The sequence below is a fragment of the Momordica charantia genome, assembly GCF_013281855.1.
Source record: "Momordica charantia cultivar OHB3-1 chromosome 1 unlocalized genomic scaffold, Mcharantia_2.0 BLBB01000001.1, whole genome shotgun sequence".
NCBI classification, from domain to species: Eukaryota; Viridiplantae; Streptophyta; class Magnoliopsida; order Cucurbitales; family Cucurbitaceae; genus Momordica; species Momordica charantia.
This window is the reverse complement of record NW_028275157.1, coordinates 21,737,168-21,755,171: the sequence shown is the minus strand read 5'-3', so window position 1 is coordinate 21,755,171 and position 18,004 is coordinate 21,737,168. Positions and strand designations below refer to the sequence as shown.

The 18,004-nt window shown below is 34.3% G+C and overlaps 3 protein-coding genes across 7 annotated transcripts; all 3 read left to right on the top strand.

The window, feature by feature from the left end:
• Positions 1-3,859: 3,859 nt before the first annotated feature.
• LOC111012281 (uncharacterized) lies at positions 3,860-5,968 on the top strand. Of its 4 annotated transcripts, none has more exons than XM_022286367.2 (6): positions 3,860-3,991; positions 4,080-4,168; positions 4,312-4,420; positions 4,537-4,713; positions 4,943-5,460; positions 5,590-5,968. In XM_022286367.2, the coding sequence occupies exons 3-6, from the start codon at positions 4,394-4,396 to the stop codon at positions 5,672-5,674; spliced, it is 807 nt and encodes a 268-aa protein (XP_022142059.1). In that variant the 5' UTR covers positions 3,860-3,991; positions 4,080-4,168; positions 4,312-4,393; the 3' UTR covers positions 5,675-5,968. The 4 variants fall into 4 exon arrangements, with proteins under 4 accessions (XP_022142059.1, XP_087983728.1, XP_022142061.1 ...); XM_022286369.2 differs by having other exon boundaries at positions 3,863-4,168; positions 4,943-5,048; positions 5,271-5,460; XM_022286368.2 differs by having other exon boundaries at positions 3,863-4,168; positions 4,943-5,048; positions 5,268-5,460.
• A 1,345-nt stretch (positions 5,969-7,313) lies between these two features.
• On the top strand, positions 7,314-14,168 carry TDP1 (tyrosyl-DNA phosphodiesterase-like protein). 2 transcript variants are annotated; one of them, XM_022286549.2, is made up of 16 exons: positions 7,314-7,644; positions 7,731-7,913; positions 8,018-8,260; positions 8,420-8,614; positions 8,861-8,921; positions 9,226-9,302; positions 9,379-9,636; positions 9,805-9,894; positions 10,003-10,137; positions 10,354-10,503; positions 12,698-12,801; positions 13,053-13,106; positions 13,208-13,298; positions 13,493-13,567; positions 13,670-13,817; positions 13,901-14,168. In XM_022286549.2, the coding sequence occupies exons 1-16, from the start codon at positions 7,630-7,632 to the stop codon at positions 13,987-13,989; spliced, it is 1,968 nt and encodes a 655-aa protein (XP_022142241.1). In that variant the 5' UTR covers positions 7,314-7,629; the 3' UTR covers positions 13,990-14,168. The 2 variants fall into 2 exon arrangements, with proteins under 2 accessions (XP_022142241.1, XP_087983715.1); XM_088127589.1 differs by having other exon boundaries at positions 7,315-7,644; positions 7,734-7,913.
• Positions 14,169-14,881: 713 nt separating this feature from the next.
• On the top strand, positions 14,882-16,247 carry LOC111012442 (ubiquitin domain-containing protein 7SL RNA1-like). Its single transcript, XM_022286590.2, has one exon. It carries the CDS (start codon positions 15,311-15,313, stop codon positions 16,082-16,084), a length of 774 nt encoding a protein of 257 aa, XP_022142282.1. The 5' UTR covers positions 14,882-15,310; the 3' UTR covers positions 16,085-16,247.
• The last annotated feature ends 1,757 nt before the right edge of the window (positions 16,248-18,004 follow it).

Below are 18,004 nucleotides of genomic sequence, written 5' to 3'. Positions count from 1 at the left end.
TATATTTGTAGATTACACGTAATATAAACTGTAATTAAATTATCTAATATCTCCATTTATTTTTAATAATTTGAAGGAATTACATTATTAATAATATTTATTATCATAAATATATAATTTTAAAACAACATTTTTTTACGACTAATATACCTTTGATATTTTTCTTCTTAAAGAAAATATAATGTGATAATAGGATAAATAAATTTCACCAAATATTACATAAATTATATGATTGTCTTTTTGAAAAACTATTAAAATTGAAATGAAATTTATATTAAGTTAATATGAATTAATCTGTTACACAGAATAATATATAAAAATATTACATTAATTCAAATAAATCTATTATATTAAATGAGTTTATAAATTATATAAATATTCGTAAGAGTATTTTTTGAACATTCTACAAATTTAATACATTCTCGAGAATAAATCCAGCAAAACAAACGTGGTTATCCAAATATTCCTTTATATCCTTATAAATTTTCCAAATTTCGGACATCTAAAAAATTCTAGGCATCTACATTCCCGAAAAACAAATGGTTCCTTAAGAAAAATTAAACTTCCAAATGGTCCCTTGAGAAAAATTAAAATTCATACTTCCAACCATATTAGAAGCCTCATTACATTGGGGGAAGGGGTACTAACAATTTTGTCATTGATATCTACCAAACGCGAAGCCTGAAATTTTTTTAAGGGAGGGACAAAATTTTGTCATAACATTTGCATAAATCAGCGTTCAACTTTTTTAAAGTTTAAAGGGTAAATGGGAGAAAAACTACAAAATTTTCAATATTTTATATATACTTTTTGAATTCCAAAAAAAAATAATAATAATAATAATCGATCAATTGCTTCTATCTTTCCTTCTTCCCTCCATCTTTGTGTTCTACACCATTTTGGGATGTTTGAGCTCGGGTCATGATAACTACTTGTTTATAGGTTCAATGGACTTTCTTTGATTTCCCTTTGAAACAAAAGTTATTGAAATTGTCACTGTTAGGAGGTGGAGTCGCGAGCCACATGAGTCAAGTGCAATGGTCAGGACCTACACTGAGCACCCAGGTTAGCGTGATAGACTTAATTTCCTATAGGTAAATCGTACTCAAGCACATTAGAAGTGAAATATAATGTCACAATAGCAAGGAGTAGTTCATCTATTTGAAAAATAGTTCTATAGTTGACAAGATAACTGTCTATTTATCTCCTATAGTATGAGCTTCAAACTGTCAAATTCAAACTCAGACTGACTTGAGCGTCATAGTATTCTTTCTTACAAGTTTATCCTCTCTAGCTCGCTCTACGGCATCCCCTAAAATGAAGTTCACTTCGATTTTTGACAATTGGCAAAAATCCATATCAACAGTCACAAACAGATCATCTTAGACGTAAGAAATTTGCAATTGACACGACAAAGCCACCAAAATAACTTTAATTTTTTCAACTATATCAACCCCTAAATTGGATCTAAAATCAACTCAAACTCTTTACTTTTTTAAATTTTTATAAAAAGTCAATTGTGGGCATTCCCAATAAACCACGCCAAATTTGACTTTAATCCAGTGTCTTCAAGTCCCATCTGTCTGTACCTTTATAAAACCCAACTAGAAAAAGAATTTAATTTATTGCTTATTTACTCTGTTTCTTAACTTTCAAAAACATTAATAAAATAAACTTTTCATTAATAAAGACCAATTGTGAAAGAGCTTTTCAACATAAATAAAATGTTTTTATATTGGCAACCTAAAAATAACCTAACTAGTTAAAATAATTATTTATAATCTAATTCATCAATTGTATTATATCAATTAAGAATGTGTAGTCTAAACTTTATGCAACTTGCCAAGTATATTAATTAAATTTACCACATATATGCAGCTATATATTATACATACATTTTGAATTGTAATATAATCATATAATATAGTTATAATTTTAATGGTATCTTCGAGTTCCACCTGAGCTCCACACGCTAGAATCCATCCAAGTCCGGCTTAAATGAGAGTTTCTTTTATATATTTTATTATTATTATTATTATTATTATTTTCTTCTTAAATTCCTATGAGAAATGACAGGTGTTGGTTTTTTTAGTTGGGACGGGCGAGTGGAATGACGTAATTTCAGTTTCTGTCCATTAGAAATTATTCAAATTAGACCCAATCTCTCTTTAATCTTTGTTCTTACAAATAATCATTCCGGAGATGAAGGGTTGATAATATTTAAAATATAATTCTTTATTTTAATATGAAGCAATTAAATATCATTACTAATTGAATTTACTAATAAAATTAGTTTTAAATAAGTTATAAATATACTGTTGATATTTTATATATTTTGTACACATTTTGTGAATACTTTAGGGGGAAATTTTCATATTAATATCAAATCCTCACCTTTATAAAAAAGAAATGCTGAAGATACCTTTTATATACACACCTATATATAGTACATACCCTTAAAAATGGAAAGATAAAAGAGTTTTTTTCCTTCCAATTCCACATATTTTAAATTATAGATATTGAAAAATAATTAGATCTTAAGATCTAGTTGTTTAGTTCTTATATATAGTGTATTTAAAAAATAAGTAAAAAGCATAACACTGAACATAATTGATACTTGATAATTATTTTTTATTTATCGTTAACTATTTTAATTGAATAAAAATGTATTTTAACTCTTTTTTGTTTTTTGTTATATTAAATTTTAAAGTAAAAGAATTGAATGTGTGACGAAAAAGATCTATCATGTCGTTTTATTTGTAACATTTATTATATATTTAAAAAGGACAAAAAGGATAAAATAATACCTTTATCCACCTTTACAAAATTTTATGAAAATAGTAGCTTAATTCAACTAAAAGACCGAGGGCAACTTCTTGGTTAATGATGACATACCAAATAAAGTCGAAAATATAATAATTCATTAATTATTCAACGAATTGGATAATGCTATTTTCTTTTTAGAGATTGAACTTCTTCGAGAAGGATAATATTGATACCTTATTTGTTGAGTTATGTTAAAGTTAACAATAATGGTCGTATTATATTCAGATTGACAATACATTTGTAGGTACAATTTTTTATTTATGGTTATATAAAAATAATAAATAATAGATGCTATAATATATTTTCATTACAATGTCTGGTAGGGTTGCTTCGATTTCTTGTATTAGATAAGGTTTCCATGTCTCCAAAGTTATAATTGAAACTAAAGAAAGAAAGGAGAATTAAGACAGATTATTTCAAGTCTGGTATTTGTTGGCATTGCATATGTTTCGTATTTTTCCTAACCTTCGCCTCAACAATTATTGCAAAACCAACTATTTATGGGTCCATTTTAATTTTATACAAAAAATCATCCTCTATTTATTTCTTTTTATTTTATTTTTGGTTTGGAAGTTTGGAATGGGCTTCACAAAGCCTCCCATTTCTCACTGAAATTAAAATTAATTCAAATTTCTTTGGATATAAATATTTCTATTTTAAAATTAAATGTAGCCATTTGCTGGCTAATATATACCTTTGTTTTTGGAAGAAATAATATATACCTAATTGTTGTACATTATCATATGACTTCTTAACTTGTTTTGTATGTCGTGTCATTGTAATGAACTTTCATTATCTATCCTAATTACCAAAATTTTAAGCTAAGGGTAGAACAGGCAAAATCTTATATTCAATCCTATTACCTAAATACCTATACAATCATTTAATTCTAAAAATAAATTAGAAAAAAAAAATATTATAATGTTTTTTATGTCTTCAAGATAAATTAATAGAAAAATAAAAAGAAAAAAAGCAATATTCTCCTCTGTCGTATACGTAAATTAAATCACCTAATAAATATATAATCCAGAGGAGAAGCCTGCAAATTCCCCGATCATTAAATCACTCTTTCTTTTTCCTCTGTTTCTCTCTGTATCTCATCGGCTTTTCTTCCCGGTTTTCGCTTCAAGAAAATCATCTGCAACTTCCGCCGCAGTCAAAATCAGTCAGATTTCGGATTTTTTGATTGAGAAAGAATGCTGGAATTTCATCTCCGTATCTGTATTTATTGATATTACTGCGTTCGGTAACAGGGAGAAGAAGAAAGAAGAAAGAAGAAAGAAGAAAAAAGAAAAAAGAAAGAAGAAAAACGATCCTGTGTAATCTTTCCGAGTATTTTGAGGTTTGTTGTTTTTTCATTAACCTAACTTCGACTGGAGTGGATTTCGTTGCGTTTGTTTATCTGTTACATCCACAGAGAATGGATTAATTTCCCCCAAATTTTGACTTCTCTGCTCTCTTTCTTCTCATCCAATTTCCAATCAGTTGGTCGAAAGCGATTGCCCTATTCGGCGCGCCGCTTCTCCAAGCTTTCTGTAAAAATTGAATCGATCTTCATCTTTCTTCAATGGAATTGGCGGACAATCCAAAGTCGGTACGTATTTCACGCTTTTCAACTGTTCCATTGGATTTTGTGATTATGCTCGTTTCCAATGGTCATTAATTGTCCTACAACTCGTAAATCGTGTTTCTGGCTCTTTCGCCGATCAGGTAATACCGTCTGGCGAAGTTTATGGGCTGGAGAAATCGATGGATTCCGGGAAAATATTAATCTCCGATCAGACAAACAGATTTCAGAACGAAACAAAACCCGAAAGCTTCGTCATCGATATGGACGGTTTTTCCAACGGTACCAGCAAGGAAATTTCACAGAATTCAAGAATTACAGTGAGTTGTTTCTTATTCTTTTGTCTCACAAACAAACACCATTTTTTCTTTACCTTCGAATTAAAAATCCATATAAAAATACAAATTAGTCACCTCTTTACAGCGCACAGCGGAACTCCAATTTTAAAAGAAATACAAAATTATTCAAAATAGTTACGGAATTATTTATATTTCCACGTCTTTAATTTAATCGTATTATTTTGGGTTTTTTATTTTGTGGAAATTGCAGAGGAATTTTAGCCGTAAAGGTGCGTTACGTGGCGGCAACAAGATCGCCCAGGATCATGCTGCTGATGATACAGATTCTCATACAGTAGAGTCCATCTCCCCATTAGGTAAAGTAAATGAACTTTCACAACTCCACCACCTTCTGATGCACGTGCACAACACCTGCAAATCTCTTACAACAGCCCACAAGGGAAACATTTACATTTGGAGCAGATTTTTAATTCAATTTAATACCAGAGCTTGCTTCTTTTATCGTTCTTTCCATTTCCCCCATACAAAAATGTCGGATTTGTTGATGTTAAAAAAAAAACAAAAAACAAAAAAAGTAGGCGGTGCGGTATGTGGGTCGGCCACGCTCGAAAAGCAGGCGGTGGGATTGGGGTCCAGAGAAGAACTGGGCGGCGGCAGCGGCGGCGGCGGCGAAAGGCTGAGCTTTAGAAGAAACAGCTTCAAGCGATCTCCACAACCTTGCAACTGGTACTTGGACCCCAGGAAGATCTTTTTGTTATGCGCCACGCTGTAAGCCTCATTATTAATTTAAATTAGTTTTTCTTTACCATAATAGATTATTAATTTTTATGACATAAAATTAATTAAATCTGAATGGTTTGATGGCAATTTAAATGGAAATGTGACGAATGGGCGCAGGTCTTGCGTGGGAACCATGCTGCTGATATACTTGGCGTTTTCATCTGGAATGTTGAGCGTAGAAGAAGGGGAGTTTGATTCATAGAGGTCAACCTTATAACCTAAACTGTTGGGTTACATATTTTTGCTAATATATATATATATATATATATATATAATATGTTGAATAGAGAAAGGGATTAGCAAGTTAGGTTAGCAGTTAGAATAGTTAATTGAGAGATTAATCATCCTTGGAAATGTGTGTATATATGCATTTGGAAATTCTTGTGCATTATATTTTCTTTTTATATGCTACCGTCTTGCTTCATTCTTCATCCTGTAATTGACCTGTTTAATTACTAATTTTTAATCAGATTCGTGTGGAAATCGTTGTTTCTTTCTTTTTTTTTTAATTTTTTATTTTGGTTTGAATAAAATTTTCTTACCAATATTATACTTTTATATATATATATGTTATATATTCATAGTGTTCTAATTTGGCTGGCGGCTCAACTTTCCTATATTTAGTTTTTAAATAAACCTCAAACTCATTGGATATTAAATATGCAATAATAGCATGATATTGTCTTTTAAAATATATTTTTTTTTACGAATCTATATTTATTTTGGACTAATTTATCCTGATACAAAATTGTTATATTTTTCTTTCCAGCAACAGATCTAAACAAAATTAAGATTATTACAAATTGAAAACTAAACCATCTAACTTAGAATTACAACACAATTACTTCAAAATAAAATTAAAAAATAGATTTTGTAAGCTAATCTAAATTTTATATCAATCAAAATTAAATTAAACAAGTCAGCTACTTTTAAAACAAAATAAACATTTAAATTTGAAAAAATATATATCAAATACTTAAATTTAGTAAAACCAACTGATCAAAACTAACCGAACCGGAAAACATGGTCAAATAAAATAAATTGAGAAAAGTATTTAAAACTTTTTAAAAATTTTAATTATATAAAATCAAAATAAAAATGTAATAGGTAAAGCTAATTCTATAATTACTTTGTATAAAAATTATTTATATTGCACATAATAAATAAAATTGCTTAGATTTTAAAGTTGAAACTGTGTGTAGTTTCAAAAAAAAATAAAAGGTGCAACTTTGTATGGTAGTCAATATTAATTAAGCAAATTGAAGTTGTAATATATCATATAGTTTATATTATTGCTTACATGTATAAAGAAATACTGTTCATCATCCGAGATGATCTGTCAATATCAATAAGAACATATGATAGAGTGTCAAAATAATTGATTGATAAAGTATATTTTGTTGGTAAAATTATAATTTTTTCTTTAAATTGATAATCTGATTTGATAAAATAAATCTATTTTGCAAAACTATCTGATAAGGGAGAAGATTAAAGATGCTGAAGAGATTGTTTTTTTTAATAAGTTTATGAGCCATGAAAATTCATTAAATTTTTAAGTAGAATTAATTTTTTTTCTTGAAATAGGAAAAATGAGTATTGTATTATTTTAACCCGTAAAAGAAAAAACATTCTAAAACATCATAAATTCCTATAAAAAGTAATAATCAGTATTGAGTACAATTCGTGAGTGGGCTCGAACCCACAATTTCATATGGTGGAAAATCTAATTTTATTTTATTTTTTGGTACAACATAAATTATGGCGGAACTATATGACAATTTCTTTAATTTTTAATCATTCACTTTTACTAGAAATAATTAATTTTAAACTTATTATAAAATGAGAGAGAGAGAGCAGAGATGGCCAAGACGGTGCGTTTCAATTAGAGTCCCCAACGCAGCATGGGGTTTTTTTCGACGGCGATCAGAATCATATGATGCATTCAGCCTCTGTCCACCGCGGCGGGTATTCAGTCCCCGGCGATGATCGATCTTCCTCGCCGCAAAACGCACAGTTTCATCCCCAGCGATTTTTCGGTGTTCATCTTCTCCGTCCAAGCCTCTCTCCCCAAAGCACCACCATCACCATCAGCTTATTTCACATTTGGCTTCATCAAGCTCTTCTCCTCTCTCTACAAAACGGCCTCTCTGCTTGGCAATGGCTCGCCTCCAGGTGGATTACAGTGGACTTATTTCCTCTTACTCCTTTCTTCTGTTATTTGCTTTCTCTAATTGTTTTCAATATTATTCTGCGCGAAGAAGGTTGGATATTTGATTCCGCTTGATAAAAGTCTCGGGGAAGACAAGTCGGGGGTAAAGATACCTCTCTCTGAGGGCCCAAATGTCATCGGCCGTAGTAATGTTCTCGTCTCCGACAAGAGGATTAGCCGCAAGCATATCACTCTTACCACCTCCGCTGACGGTTCTGCTAAACTACTTGTGGTAACTTGCGCCTTCCCTCACCTGCCTACCGAAGTTTTACTGATGAAATTTGATATATGTTTGCATGTGGAGTAATCCCGTGGAGGTGATTGTGCTAATTGTAGGAAGGTACAAATCCAGTTGTTGTTAATTCTGGAAATGGTAGAAAGAAATTTTGTCCACGGGAAAATGCGGCACTTCAGGATGGGGATGTTATAGAGCTGATTCCTGGCCATTATCTTTTCAAGTATGCATCATTGGGTGGTGCAAAATCTCAGTGTTCCAATATGAAGTCCGGTTATGAGGATTTGGGACAAAAGAGATTGCGACAAGTGCTGGACGATAAAATTTCTGAGAGACATGCTAAGGTATTGTCATCAAGTTATTAATTCCTGCTCCTATCGGTTGTTTTCTTTTTCATTTATTTTAATTTTCAGTCACCTTGCGGAATTTTCAATGTCGGTCGCGTTGGAGTTGAATGTGATTCTTCCCCCCTCTTTATCTGATATGATCATACACTTGTGTAGAGGGTTGAAATGGGAGGCCCTTTGAAGAATGTACAATCTGGGATCTTGCTGTCTAAGAAAGATAATAGTGTGGAGGCAATTCGCGATTTTCATGTTCCCAACGACAGATTGCCAATGACTTTTAGACTTTTGAGCGTGAAAGGCTTGCCATCATGGGCTAATACATCTTGTGTTAGAATTACTGATGTTATACAGGTAACAAGAGACATTCTAATCTTGCATTTTATGGATGAATTTTCTCACAAATGATAGTCTACCAACTGCCGAGTACTGAATATACTTTGTTAAGTTGCATAGACTCTGTATTGTTCTTTTCCCTGTTGAGAAATGTTTTTCAGTTTTTTATACATATTCTGTATCTGGTGGGAAGATATTTAAACTGTGAGCATTTTAGCATAGGAAATTTGAATTTGCATTGGAGATTTGGCTTTTCTTTCTCAGGGAGACATTCTCTTTGCCGTCCTGTCAAATTACATGGTGGATATTGATTGGTTGATACCTGGTGAGTTCAACTTACATTTTTTTTCCCATTTGCACGGGGAATACTTTGCGTCTTTGCATGCGAGTATATACATAGACAGTTTACTAGCTGGGCCAATATGATATTGATGTCTTTATTGCATTCACCACATATGCAGTTCTAAATCTAGCTTTGCCATTATTGCTTCTGGTTCTACTAGCTTTTTAATTTTAAGTTGACAGTTGTTACTTGAATTTGCCTACTAATTAGTCATGATTCATTTAACTATGCCTTGACCATAAGTTTTCCATATTATGTTTGTGTTCACGCATTTATATTGACGCAGCATGTCCCACTCTTGCAAAAGTCCCTCATGTGCTGGTTATTCATGGCGAGGGTGATGGAACACTGGATCATATGAAGGTATAGCGTCTTAATTCAAACTAAATTTACTTTGAGGAGGTAGAATTTGACCCTGTATGTTTTACACGTATCATAGAGGAAGAAGCCTGAAAATTGGATTTTGCACAAACCGCCACTGCCCATATCTTTTGGGACTCACCATTCAAAAGCAATATTTCTAGTCTATCCTCGAGGAATAAGAATGGTTGTACACACTGCAAATCTGATCTATGTTGATTGGAACAACAAAAGCCAAGGTTTATGGATGCAAGATTTCCCCTGGAAAGATCAAAATGTCTCTACAAGAGGATGTGCATTTGAAGATGACTTAGTGGACTATCTTAGTGCTTTGAAGGTATGTACGTATTAAGTTACTGAGAAAAGTATGAAAATATTAGGATAATATTCGCTGCATAAGTTTACATGTGTGCTCACTTCCATAGAGATAAGGCTTATTTGCTGTAGGATGGATCTGTACTTGTCATGCTGAAATGCTTATTTTTTTCTTTCTACATATTTGCAGTGGCCAGAATTTCCTGTTAATTTTCCAGCACTTGGAAACTTCAATATCAATCCATCTTTTTTCAGAAAGTTCGATTATAGTAGTGCAGCGGTACTTGATCAATTACCTAAGTTTTTACCCTTCCATGTGTAGTATCATTTCCTGGTTTTTTTAGATCTTCTTACTAATCTATCATATGCGGAGCATGCTTGATTTCAGGTCAGATTGATTGCTTCTGTGCCTGGATATCACATGGGTCGCTATTTAAAGAAGTGGGGCCATATGAAGCTACGTTCTGTTCTCCAGGAATGTACTTTTGATAGAGAGTTTCAGAGATCTCCTCTCGTATACCAGGTATTATTGCTAACCTCAGTGGTCCAGTGGTCACTGCCTTCATTATAATAATGAGTTCTCGTTAATGTACCTTAGGACACTTGTTGTGGGGTACATTCTATTTTGTGCAAAACTTACATGATTATTCTGCTATGTGGCTTCCGTTTATCTTACAGGTAAAAAATAATGAATTAAAATTCTTATGCTCATGTGCCTATCTTTTGTGCCATGTTCTAGTTCTCTTCCATTGGATCACTGGATGAGAAATGGATGGCTGAGTTTGCAGCATCACTGTCATCAGGTTCCTCAGCTGATAAAACACCTCTCGGTCTTGGGGAACCCCTAATAGTATGGCCTACTGTGGAAGACGTCAGATGCTCTCTTGAGGTACTACTGAGTAGGTCATCATTATAAACGTTTCTATGATGTTTTTATTTCTCTCCCCTCCCCCCACCCCCCCCCCCCCCCCCCCCCCCCCCCCCCCCCCCCCCCCCTCCCCCCCCAAGGTTGCCACTTGGGGGCTAAGGCTAACCTTTCTGTGATTGCATTAAACAAAACCTATAGAACTTCATGGTTAATTGTTATGCACTAGTTACCCTATAGTCCTTCGTGATAGTCTTCTAGTCAACAATGTTTAGAAAAGGCACAACAACTTGAGTTCCCTGTCGATACTACTCCATTGTCCATGCACTAAGTGAACAAAAGAAAAGGAAATACAGGTTCCGGACTGTCAAAAGATCTTGAGCTCTCCACAAAAGCCAAATAACTACGTTCTTACTTCACTACTGCCCTAGATACTACTTATGACAGATTGCCTTCACTGGATCCCGCTTTTCTCTATTACAAGGTATTCCCCTCTGGCACATACTTAACTCTCTCTCACTCGTTTGATTTTCCTCATGCTCCTTGCATTTGTGAAACGCATGGAGGACTCTTTTGCCTATCATTACCCTTTTACTCCCTATTTTTATGTGGGGACTAAGACAGGGATCTGATAGGATCCAAATGGCCTATCTGAGAAAATTCCTCGATGAAATATAACCAAACCAACAAACAACAAAATCCCTTAGCACTTAGAGAGGCCAGACACTCTCCTTAGAACAAATTCTAATCCAAAAGTGCAAAACAACCGGAATACGTGGTGTGGAGTGAAAAATGGTGATCCCTCCCTGAATTTTGAAATAGGCTACGTACTGCATTAGAGGAGAAACTATTGCTAAAGTCTTCTCTTTCAATTGTCTTCCTTGTACTTTTGACATATCCTCCACATTTATTGCCTCTATTGATTGCAACGTTCCTTCACTCCATAAAGACATACGGGGCTTTCTGATTTTCACCCATCCTCCATATAAGAAGCCAGAAGGTGTAACATCTGCTTCCCTGAACTTAATCATCCCACCCTTTAAATATAAAGGAGCCTGATTTATCTGGCTGAACTGAATGGAAGGGGTTCAAAGCTCAATATTTCACTGATGGTAAACTTCAAGGGTTCCCCAATGTGGAACCCGATGTCATAGATGCATAGTCTTGTGCTCACAATTCATAGTCGTCCTTTTTCCATTCGATCTTTCAAAATTCTGTCTCAAAACCCTGGGTGCTTTTCAACTTCTTCACTGACTACTTCACCAAAAGACTTTCATTTCTGTTCCTCAACTCCACTATTCGTACCATAATCAATCTCAAACAGTCAGTGGCCAACCTAAAATTATTTCATCCTTCATCCACAGGCTCCATTACACAAAGACAACTTCTCTTTCTCTTTTGAACTTTTTTGCACCCAAATCGAACCTCCTGCCCATCTAGCTTTATCGAAAAACTACTGATTCAAAGGTGCCTCAAAACCAGTATCAGTCTTGATCAATCAACACAGCCGTTGCCATTCAACAAAGAACTTGAAAGTTTTAAGTCCCTTATTTCTTTTGGTCTTCACTCCTCTATCACTATATATGCTACCAGTTAGAGAAAAGAAGAATTTTTGTTCTATCCTACCATTAATTTTGTTAAATTACTGCCTTAAACTTCATGGCTAGCCACACAGGGAGAATATTAACCTCATTTTCTTACGACAAAGAGCTCTCTGGTGCCAAAGGAAGTTAACCTAGCCACTGAGGGTCCAAAACCATAGATTAACCTGCAAACAAAGTGAAGATTGAACCGAGGCAGTTGTACACTACTTTTTTGTTTTTTTTTTTCTGGTAGAAGAGAGAATGTAAAGATGGGAAAAGCAAATAGAGGAGACGATTTCCAATTTAATAATTATCACAAAAGCAAACACAGGGCTTATCCCTTACAGAATTAAATTTATACAGCAGTTTTAGAATGTTTCATTTTCCCTGATTATTGACCCTCAGCATTCCGGCCTAAAGATGTAAACTGACTCCTGTTTCCTCACGTAGTTTCTTGTTTTTCAAAGTTGACCATAGAGTCTAAACAAAGCTGTATTCTTCCTGTGAATTCTTAGTCAAGCTTACGTGAATGACTAATGCAGCATATATCTCCACCTTATTTAGGAAAGATGTTTATTTTATAGCATAAAGTTCAGCTTACGCTCTGCTCAAACCACTTCATTTTCCTTGTATAGGGTTATGCTGCTGGAAATGCCATTCCCAGCCCATTAAAGAATGTTGAGAAGGGATTTTTGAAAAAGTATTGGGCAAAATGGAAATCTTACCATAGTGGTCGATGGTCAGCATATCTTTCTTTATATATATATATTACGTACAAGTCACAGGAGGACAATTCTTCTAAAAATGCTAATTGAAATTAATCCACATCGTAAATATTAATGTAGCAAAATATTTCAGATACACGAATGAATGCCAACTCAAAGAAACTAATTCATCTTGATTCTCGAGGTGGTCTTCCTGTCTAAGAAGTGTTTCTTCTCCACTCTATGAGGAATTTGATCCTTTTATTCGTGCTTTTCTATGCTGCAGTCATGCAATGCCACATATAAAGACATTTGCCCGTTATAACGGTCAAAAACTTGCGTAAGATTTCATACCAGACTAATTCATTACCTTTATATGCTCGATATGGAATTTTGGAGTAAACGTGATGACATGAGATTTAATGAGTTTACTGTTAACAGTTGGTTAGTGTTAACGTCGTCTAACCTCAGCAAAGCTGCCTGGGGAGCACTTCAGAAGAATAATTCTCAGCTCATGATCCGTTCTTACGAGGTACGTACATCTGACACGAGAAAGATGAGGCCGATTGCTCGTGTTTCTAGATTTATTTATTTTATTAAGACGGGCATGTGCAGTTGACTCCACAGTAAAAATTTTCATATCCTGTCTTGTTTATATGACTATAATGAAATATTTACGTCTTCAAATTGATCACTGACGTAATTGGTGCATGAAAAAATTGTCAGCTTGGGGTGCTATTTCTTCCTCAAAAAAGGCACGACTTTAGTTTTTCTTGTACCAAGAGTGGAGGTTCGACACAGGTAATTCCTTGGACCTGGTCCTTGAAAGAGTGCTTAGAGTAGTACATGACTTGGAAGAAAGAATAAGAAGCGTTCTGTTTTTCTTACTCAATTCATCTCTAGGATAAGTCAAAACCATCTGGAGACTTTGAAGAAAGAACAGAACTGGTGACATTAGCATGGAAAGAAAACATGATAAGAGAATCGTCATCTGAAGTAATTCAATTGCCTATGCCTTACGAACTCCCTCCTCAGCCATATGGTCCACAAGGTCAGGCAATGCCCAATTCTTTCATGGTTGCAATGCAACTTCTTTGCATATTACATATTCTCACTTTGTTTTCGTCTCATCAGATGTACCTTGGTCTTGGGATCGTCGGTATACTCAAAAAGATGTCCATGGTGCGGTTTGGCCACGTCAAGTTCAGCTTTATGCTGCCTAGGATTCTTGATACTCCCTCTCCCCCTCTTAAGTATTTATTAAACTTCATCGATTTTACTGGTTCACGTGCATGGGTTCCTCTACAGGCCATTGTTCTTCCGACTGTAAATTTGTTGCACGAACTATTTAACATAACTCTTAGGAAAGGGTGGGAAAGTTGGCAGCAGGAGTTCATTATCAGACCTTCGGCTTCATGATACTCTTGGATCGACTACTTGACGTCGTTTATTAGAAAAAATGATTTAACATTGCATCACATCACAATGTGCTAACTGTTAATTACATGGTCAAAAACTATATTTTTTCTAATTTTTAGAAAAAAAATGAATATGGTATTAAAGTAATAGCCATATTCTCAACAAAAAAGAAAAGTGCTGGTTATATCAGTCATTAAATTATTTCGTACAAGTATGACATATGGACAATGAATCAATGGAACTTATCACTGAAATAAATGAAGAAACTTTATTAGTACAATGATTCAAAATTGGGGCATATGCCCTGTAGAAAGTAAAGTCAAATCACCCATATTAGGGCGTTCTTTAACTAGTTGGAAGATATATTATCATTATTAAATATGGTTATTTATTGGTTTGGCTTTTGCAGGAGGTGTTTTTTTGTTAAACATAAATGCTAATTTAAAAGATGACAATGTAATAGAAATTTTTTATAGTACCCGTATCTATCCTATATTGTAGTGTAAGAATTTTTTTCATCAAAAGGGGGAAGCGGTGAGAGGGGGAAAGAAATGAGATTTCCTTTTTCTTAAAAAAAAAGATTAAGTCAGAAATAAAAATATCAAGAAAGTTATAATTAAAATAAATAAATAAATATAAATTTTTTTTAGTGACGAGGAGAACAGAAGGTATGAAATCTTTTATCTTATAAATAAATATAATTAATAATCAACCGGATATATATTCCATCATACAAAATCCCACGGAATTAGTTTCAAATTTTTTTTTAACTAAAAATAAAATCCCATGAATCTCCTGACAGTTAATAACTACTCTATCAGTCTTGGATTTGATGCCAAGTTAGGTTGTATGAAAAAAGAAATAAAATAAAAATAAACAAAACATTATTCTTGGAATTTTGAAAAAGAGAGAAATAAGCTAATAATATAAGTGTCAGTCCCAGCAGGAATCTCGGATTCGCAGTTATAAGCGAAGCGCACCATCGGCATCACAATTCACACTCCACTGATCTCATTCACCAACTTCTTCTTCTTCTTCTTCTTCTCAAGAATTCAACCAAAAGATTCGAAGAAAACCAGTTTCTAATTTGTTCCGATCGGATCCCCTGATGTCGTTTGTTTCCCAATGGATGTGATCTTCGAGCCAACGAAAGGAAGAGGGTTCACGATCGAAGTGGGTTTCTTCGACACCGTTTTGGAGATCAAAGAGAAGATTCAGAAATACCACCGCATCCCCATCCCCAAACAAACCCTAATCTTTAATGGCCACGTCCTTCAAGACGACCGCGACGTCGAATTCTGCGAAATCCTCCAAAACTCCCGCATCAAACTCATCGTTGCGCCATCCGATCACAACAACAGCAGCAGCAACAATAATAACAATAATAATAATAATGCTGCCGCTGCTGCTTCTGTCAAGATCGAAACTCCCAATTCTCCAATTTCTCCTTCCCCAAATTCCAACAATAAAATGATCCACCATCTCCAATCCCAATTCCCCATCGAGATCGACCCCACCAAAGATCAGATTATTATGGAATCCGCGGTGGTCCCTCTAAACGAGCTGTCCGACAACAATTCGGAGATTGAGGTGGTCTCGGCCGCCACGTCGGCGACGGCGGGCTCCACAGGGTCGTCGAAGAAGTTGAAAGTGATGGTGAAGCCGAAATGTGGGTCACAGAAGATACCGATGGAAGTGAACGCGTCTGACAACGTGGGGGAGCTGAAGAAGGAGCTGCAGAAGCTGCAGCAGAGACTCCATTTTCATCTCCCACAAGAGGGCTTCTTCTTCATTTACGACCGTGACGTCATGGACGAGGACCGCTCCTTCCGCTGGCATGGCGTCGCCCACGGCGACACCATCGAGATCTTCAATGGCAGTGTTACCGGCGGATCTTGATTATAAAATTAAATTCATTCTTTTTTCTTCTTAATCCTTCTTTTTTAGTTAGTCTCTAGTACTCTAGTTTTTGAGACTCTGTTTAGCCAACTTTTCCAAGAATCTTGGAGTTCTTGTGCTGGGAAATTTTGAATCAAGATTCGTAAATAATTCGACGCATTTACTTTTGTCTCGTACGTCTAACAACACACAACTACTACACTATTAAATTATTTGTTGCTGATGATTTTGGAAACTAATTATAAGTATGCATTTTCATTTCTTCCTATATTGATGATCATGGTTTTGTTCAGTGTTATATATCTTTGGACATATTCTAGTGCTGCATGCGAAACCCCAAGAAGAGAGGTGCGTCAAGTTGTAAGCTTTTGCTAGCAGTTGCTAGGGAGAAGAATGGAGGACACCCGATTACAGGCGGCCGTGTGAGAGTTGATTTGTCTCAATGACTAATTTGAAACTTTGGCAGCCACCAATATTCTTCAAACCCACGAGGTATCGTTATCATTTGTATAGATAGGGAGAGAGAGTTGGGGCTTTTTTTGTATAGAACTAGAAGTTGAAAGGAAATGGAAGCTAGGATTAGGGCTAAAGGGAGAGAAGAAATAAAATAGGAGATAGTTGGGAAGAACTCAATAGGCCAGGAGAATAGATCTCTGGATCACAAATATATGTACTTATACCTGTTCTGTTTTTCAAACAAGAAAAAAATTACTAACTTTACCAAAGTGGTCATTGGTATCTGTATCTCATGGTTAAAGAGATACCATTAGTAAACTCACTTGGGTCAGACCTTTTATTTCATGAGGTTTAGAGTAGGTATCTATTTGTTGCTAGATCTAGTTCGTTCTTCTGTGTCTCACCACTGCCATGACTTCCATATCCGATAAGTAAAAAATGTTTCGAATTTTGGTTTGTTCTGAAAGCATGTGCAAACTTGTTGAACTAAACAGTGTAGAATCTGCACACAAAGAAGGAAAACGGCTTGGACGCTCGAGTCTCTCAACATGAAGAAATTAGAATTCGACATAAACATACACCGATTTCCACATCGAAGAAGCCAAAGGTTCTTAGCCCATCTTCAACCATCTACAGTAATACGCAATCTCCAATAATCATGTGCAATATGTAATTTTTCAACTTAACTGGATTCCTATGCTGTCCTCAAAATCAAGAATAAATGAAGCATCTGTTGCAAGTTCCAGTGATCAGTTGAAGCTGTGTCATGGGTTTTTCGAAGAGAAAAGTGACCGAGACGATGCTTAGTATGTTTGACCCTTTTTATAAATTTAAAAAATAAAAGAAGAAAACTATCACTAAAATTATAGTTAATTTGATTTCAGAATCATTTTCAAACCAAATCCATTTTTAGGAATTTTCTGGTAAGACCACCTTAAATTTCAAAAAGAAGGAAAACAAAACCCTAACATCATGACAGCAGACCTAGAAATCCAAATGAGTAGTTGGGCAACGAAACCAAACCCCCTAAATATAATTATGATTTAATAATATCATTCCTTGCTAAGTACTGGTATACATAATTAATTAATACGTCTCATAATTATCTTAATTATGAGATGAGAAGGATTGTAATTTATTTTCTTCTTATTATTATTTTGCACAAGTATATTGCAAGAAAAAAGGGGATCTTCTAGATAAATGGAACAAAAAGATCTATCGAAAAGAATAAAATACCGTTAAGAAAATCAACAATATAACTGAGGTCGTAAACTCCACCTCAAACAAGCATATATATTTTTTATTTATCTTCGAGATCTACCTTCATTGTATTCAAATTTCAAAGGACAGTATTTGGTTCCTTATCGTGAGGACTAAATCTCGTACTCACAACCCAAGTAAAAATTGAAAACTCATTATTTAAAAAAAAAATATATATATATATATATATATATATATATATAT

Coding starts and splice junctions, on each gene's coding strand:
- LOC111012281 (XM_022286367.2), top strand. CDS start 4,394: ATGGAATTGGCGGACAATCCAAAGTCG. Junction 4,714..4,942: donor CACAGAATTCAAGAATTACA/GTGAGTTGTTTC, acceptor TGGAAATTGCAG/AGGAATTTTAGCCGTAAAGG. Junction 5,461..5,589: donor TTTTTGTTATGCGCCACGCT/GTAAGCCTCATT, acceptor GAATGGGCGCAG/GTCTTGCGTGGGAACCATGC.
- TDP1 (XM_022286549.2), top strand. Junction 13,568..13,669: donor AGAGTGGAGGTTCGACACAG/GTAATTCCTTGG, acceptor ATTCATCTCTAG/GATAAGTCAAAACCATCTGG. Junction 13,818..13,900: donor TCAGCCATATGGTCCACAAG/GTCAGGCAATGC, acceptor TCGTCTCATCAG/ATGTACCTTGGTCTTGGGAT.
- LOC111012442 (XM_022286590.2), top strand. CDS start 15,311: ATGGATGTGATCTTCGAGCCAACGAAAGGAAGAGGGTTCACGATCGAA.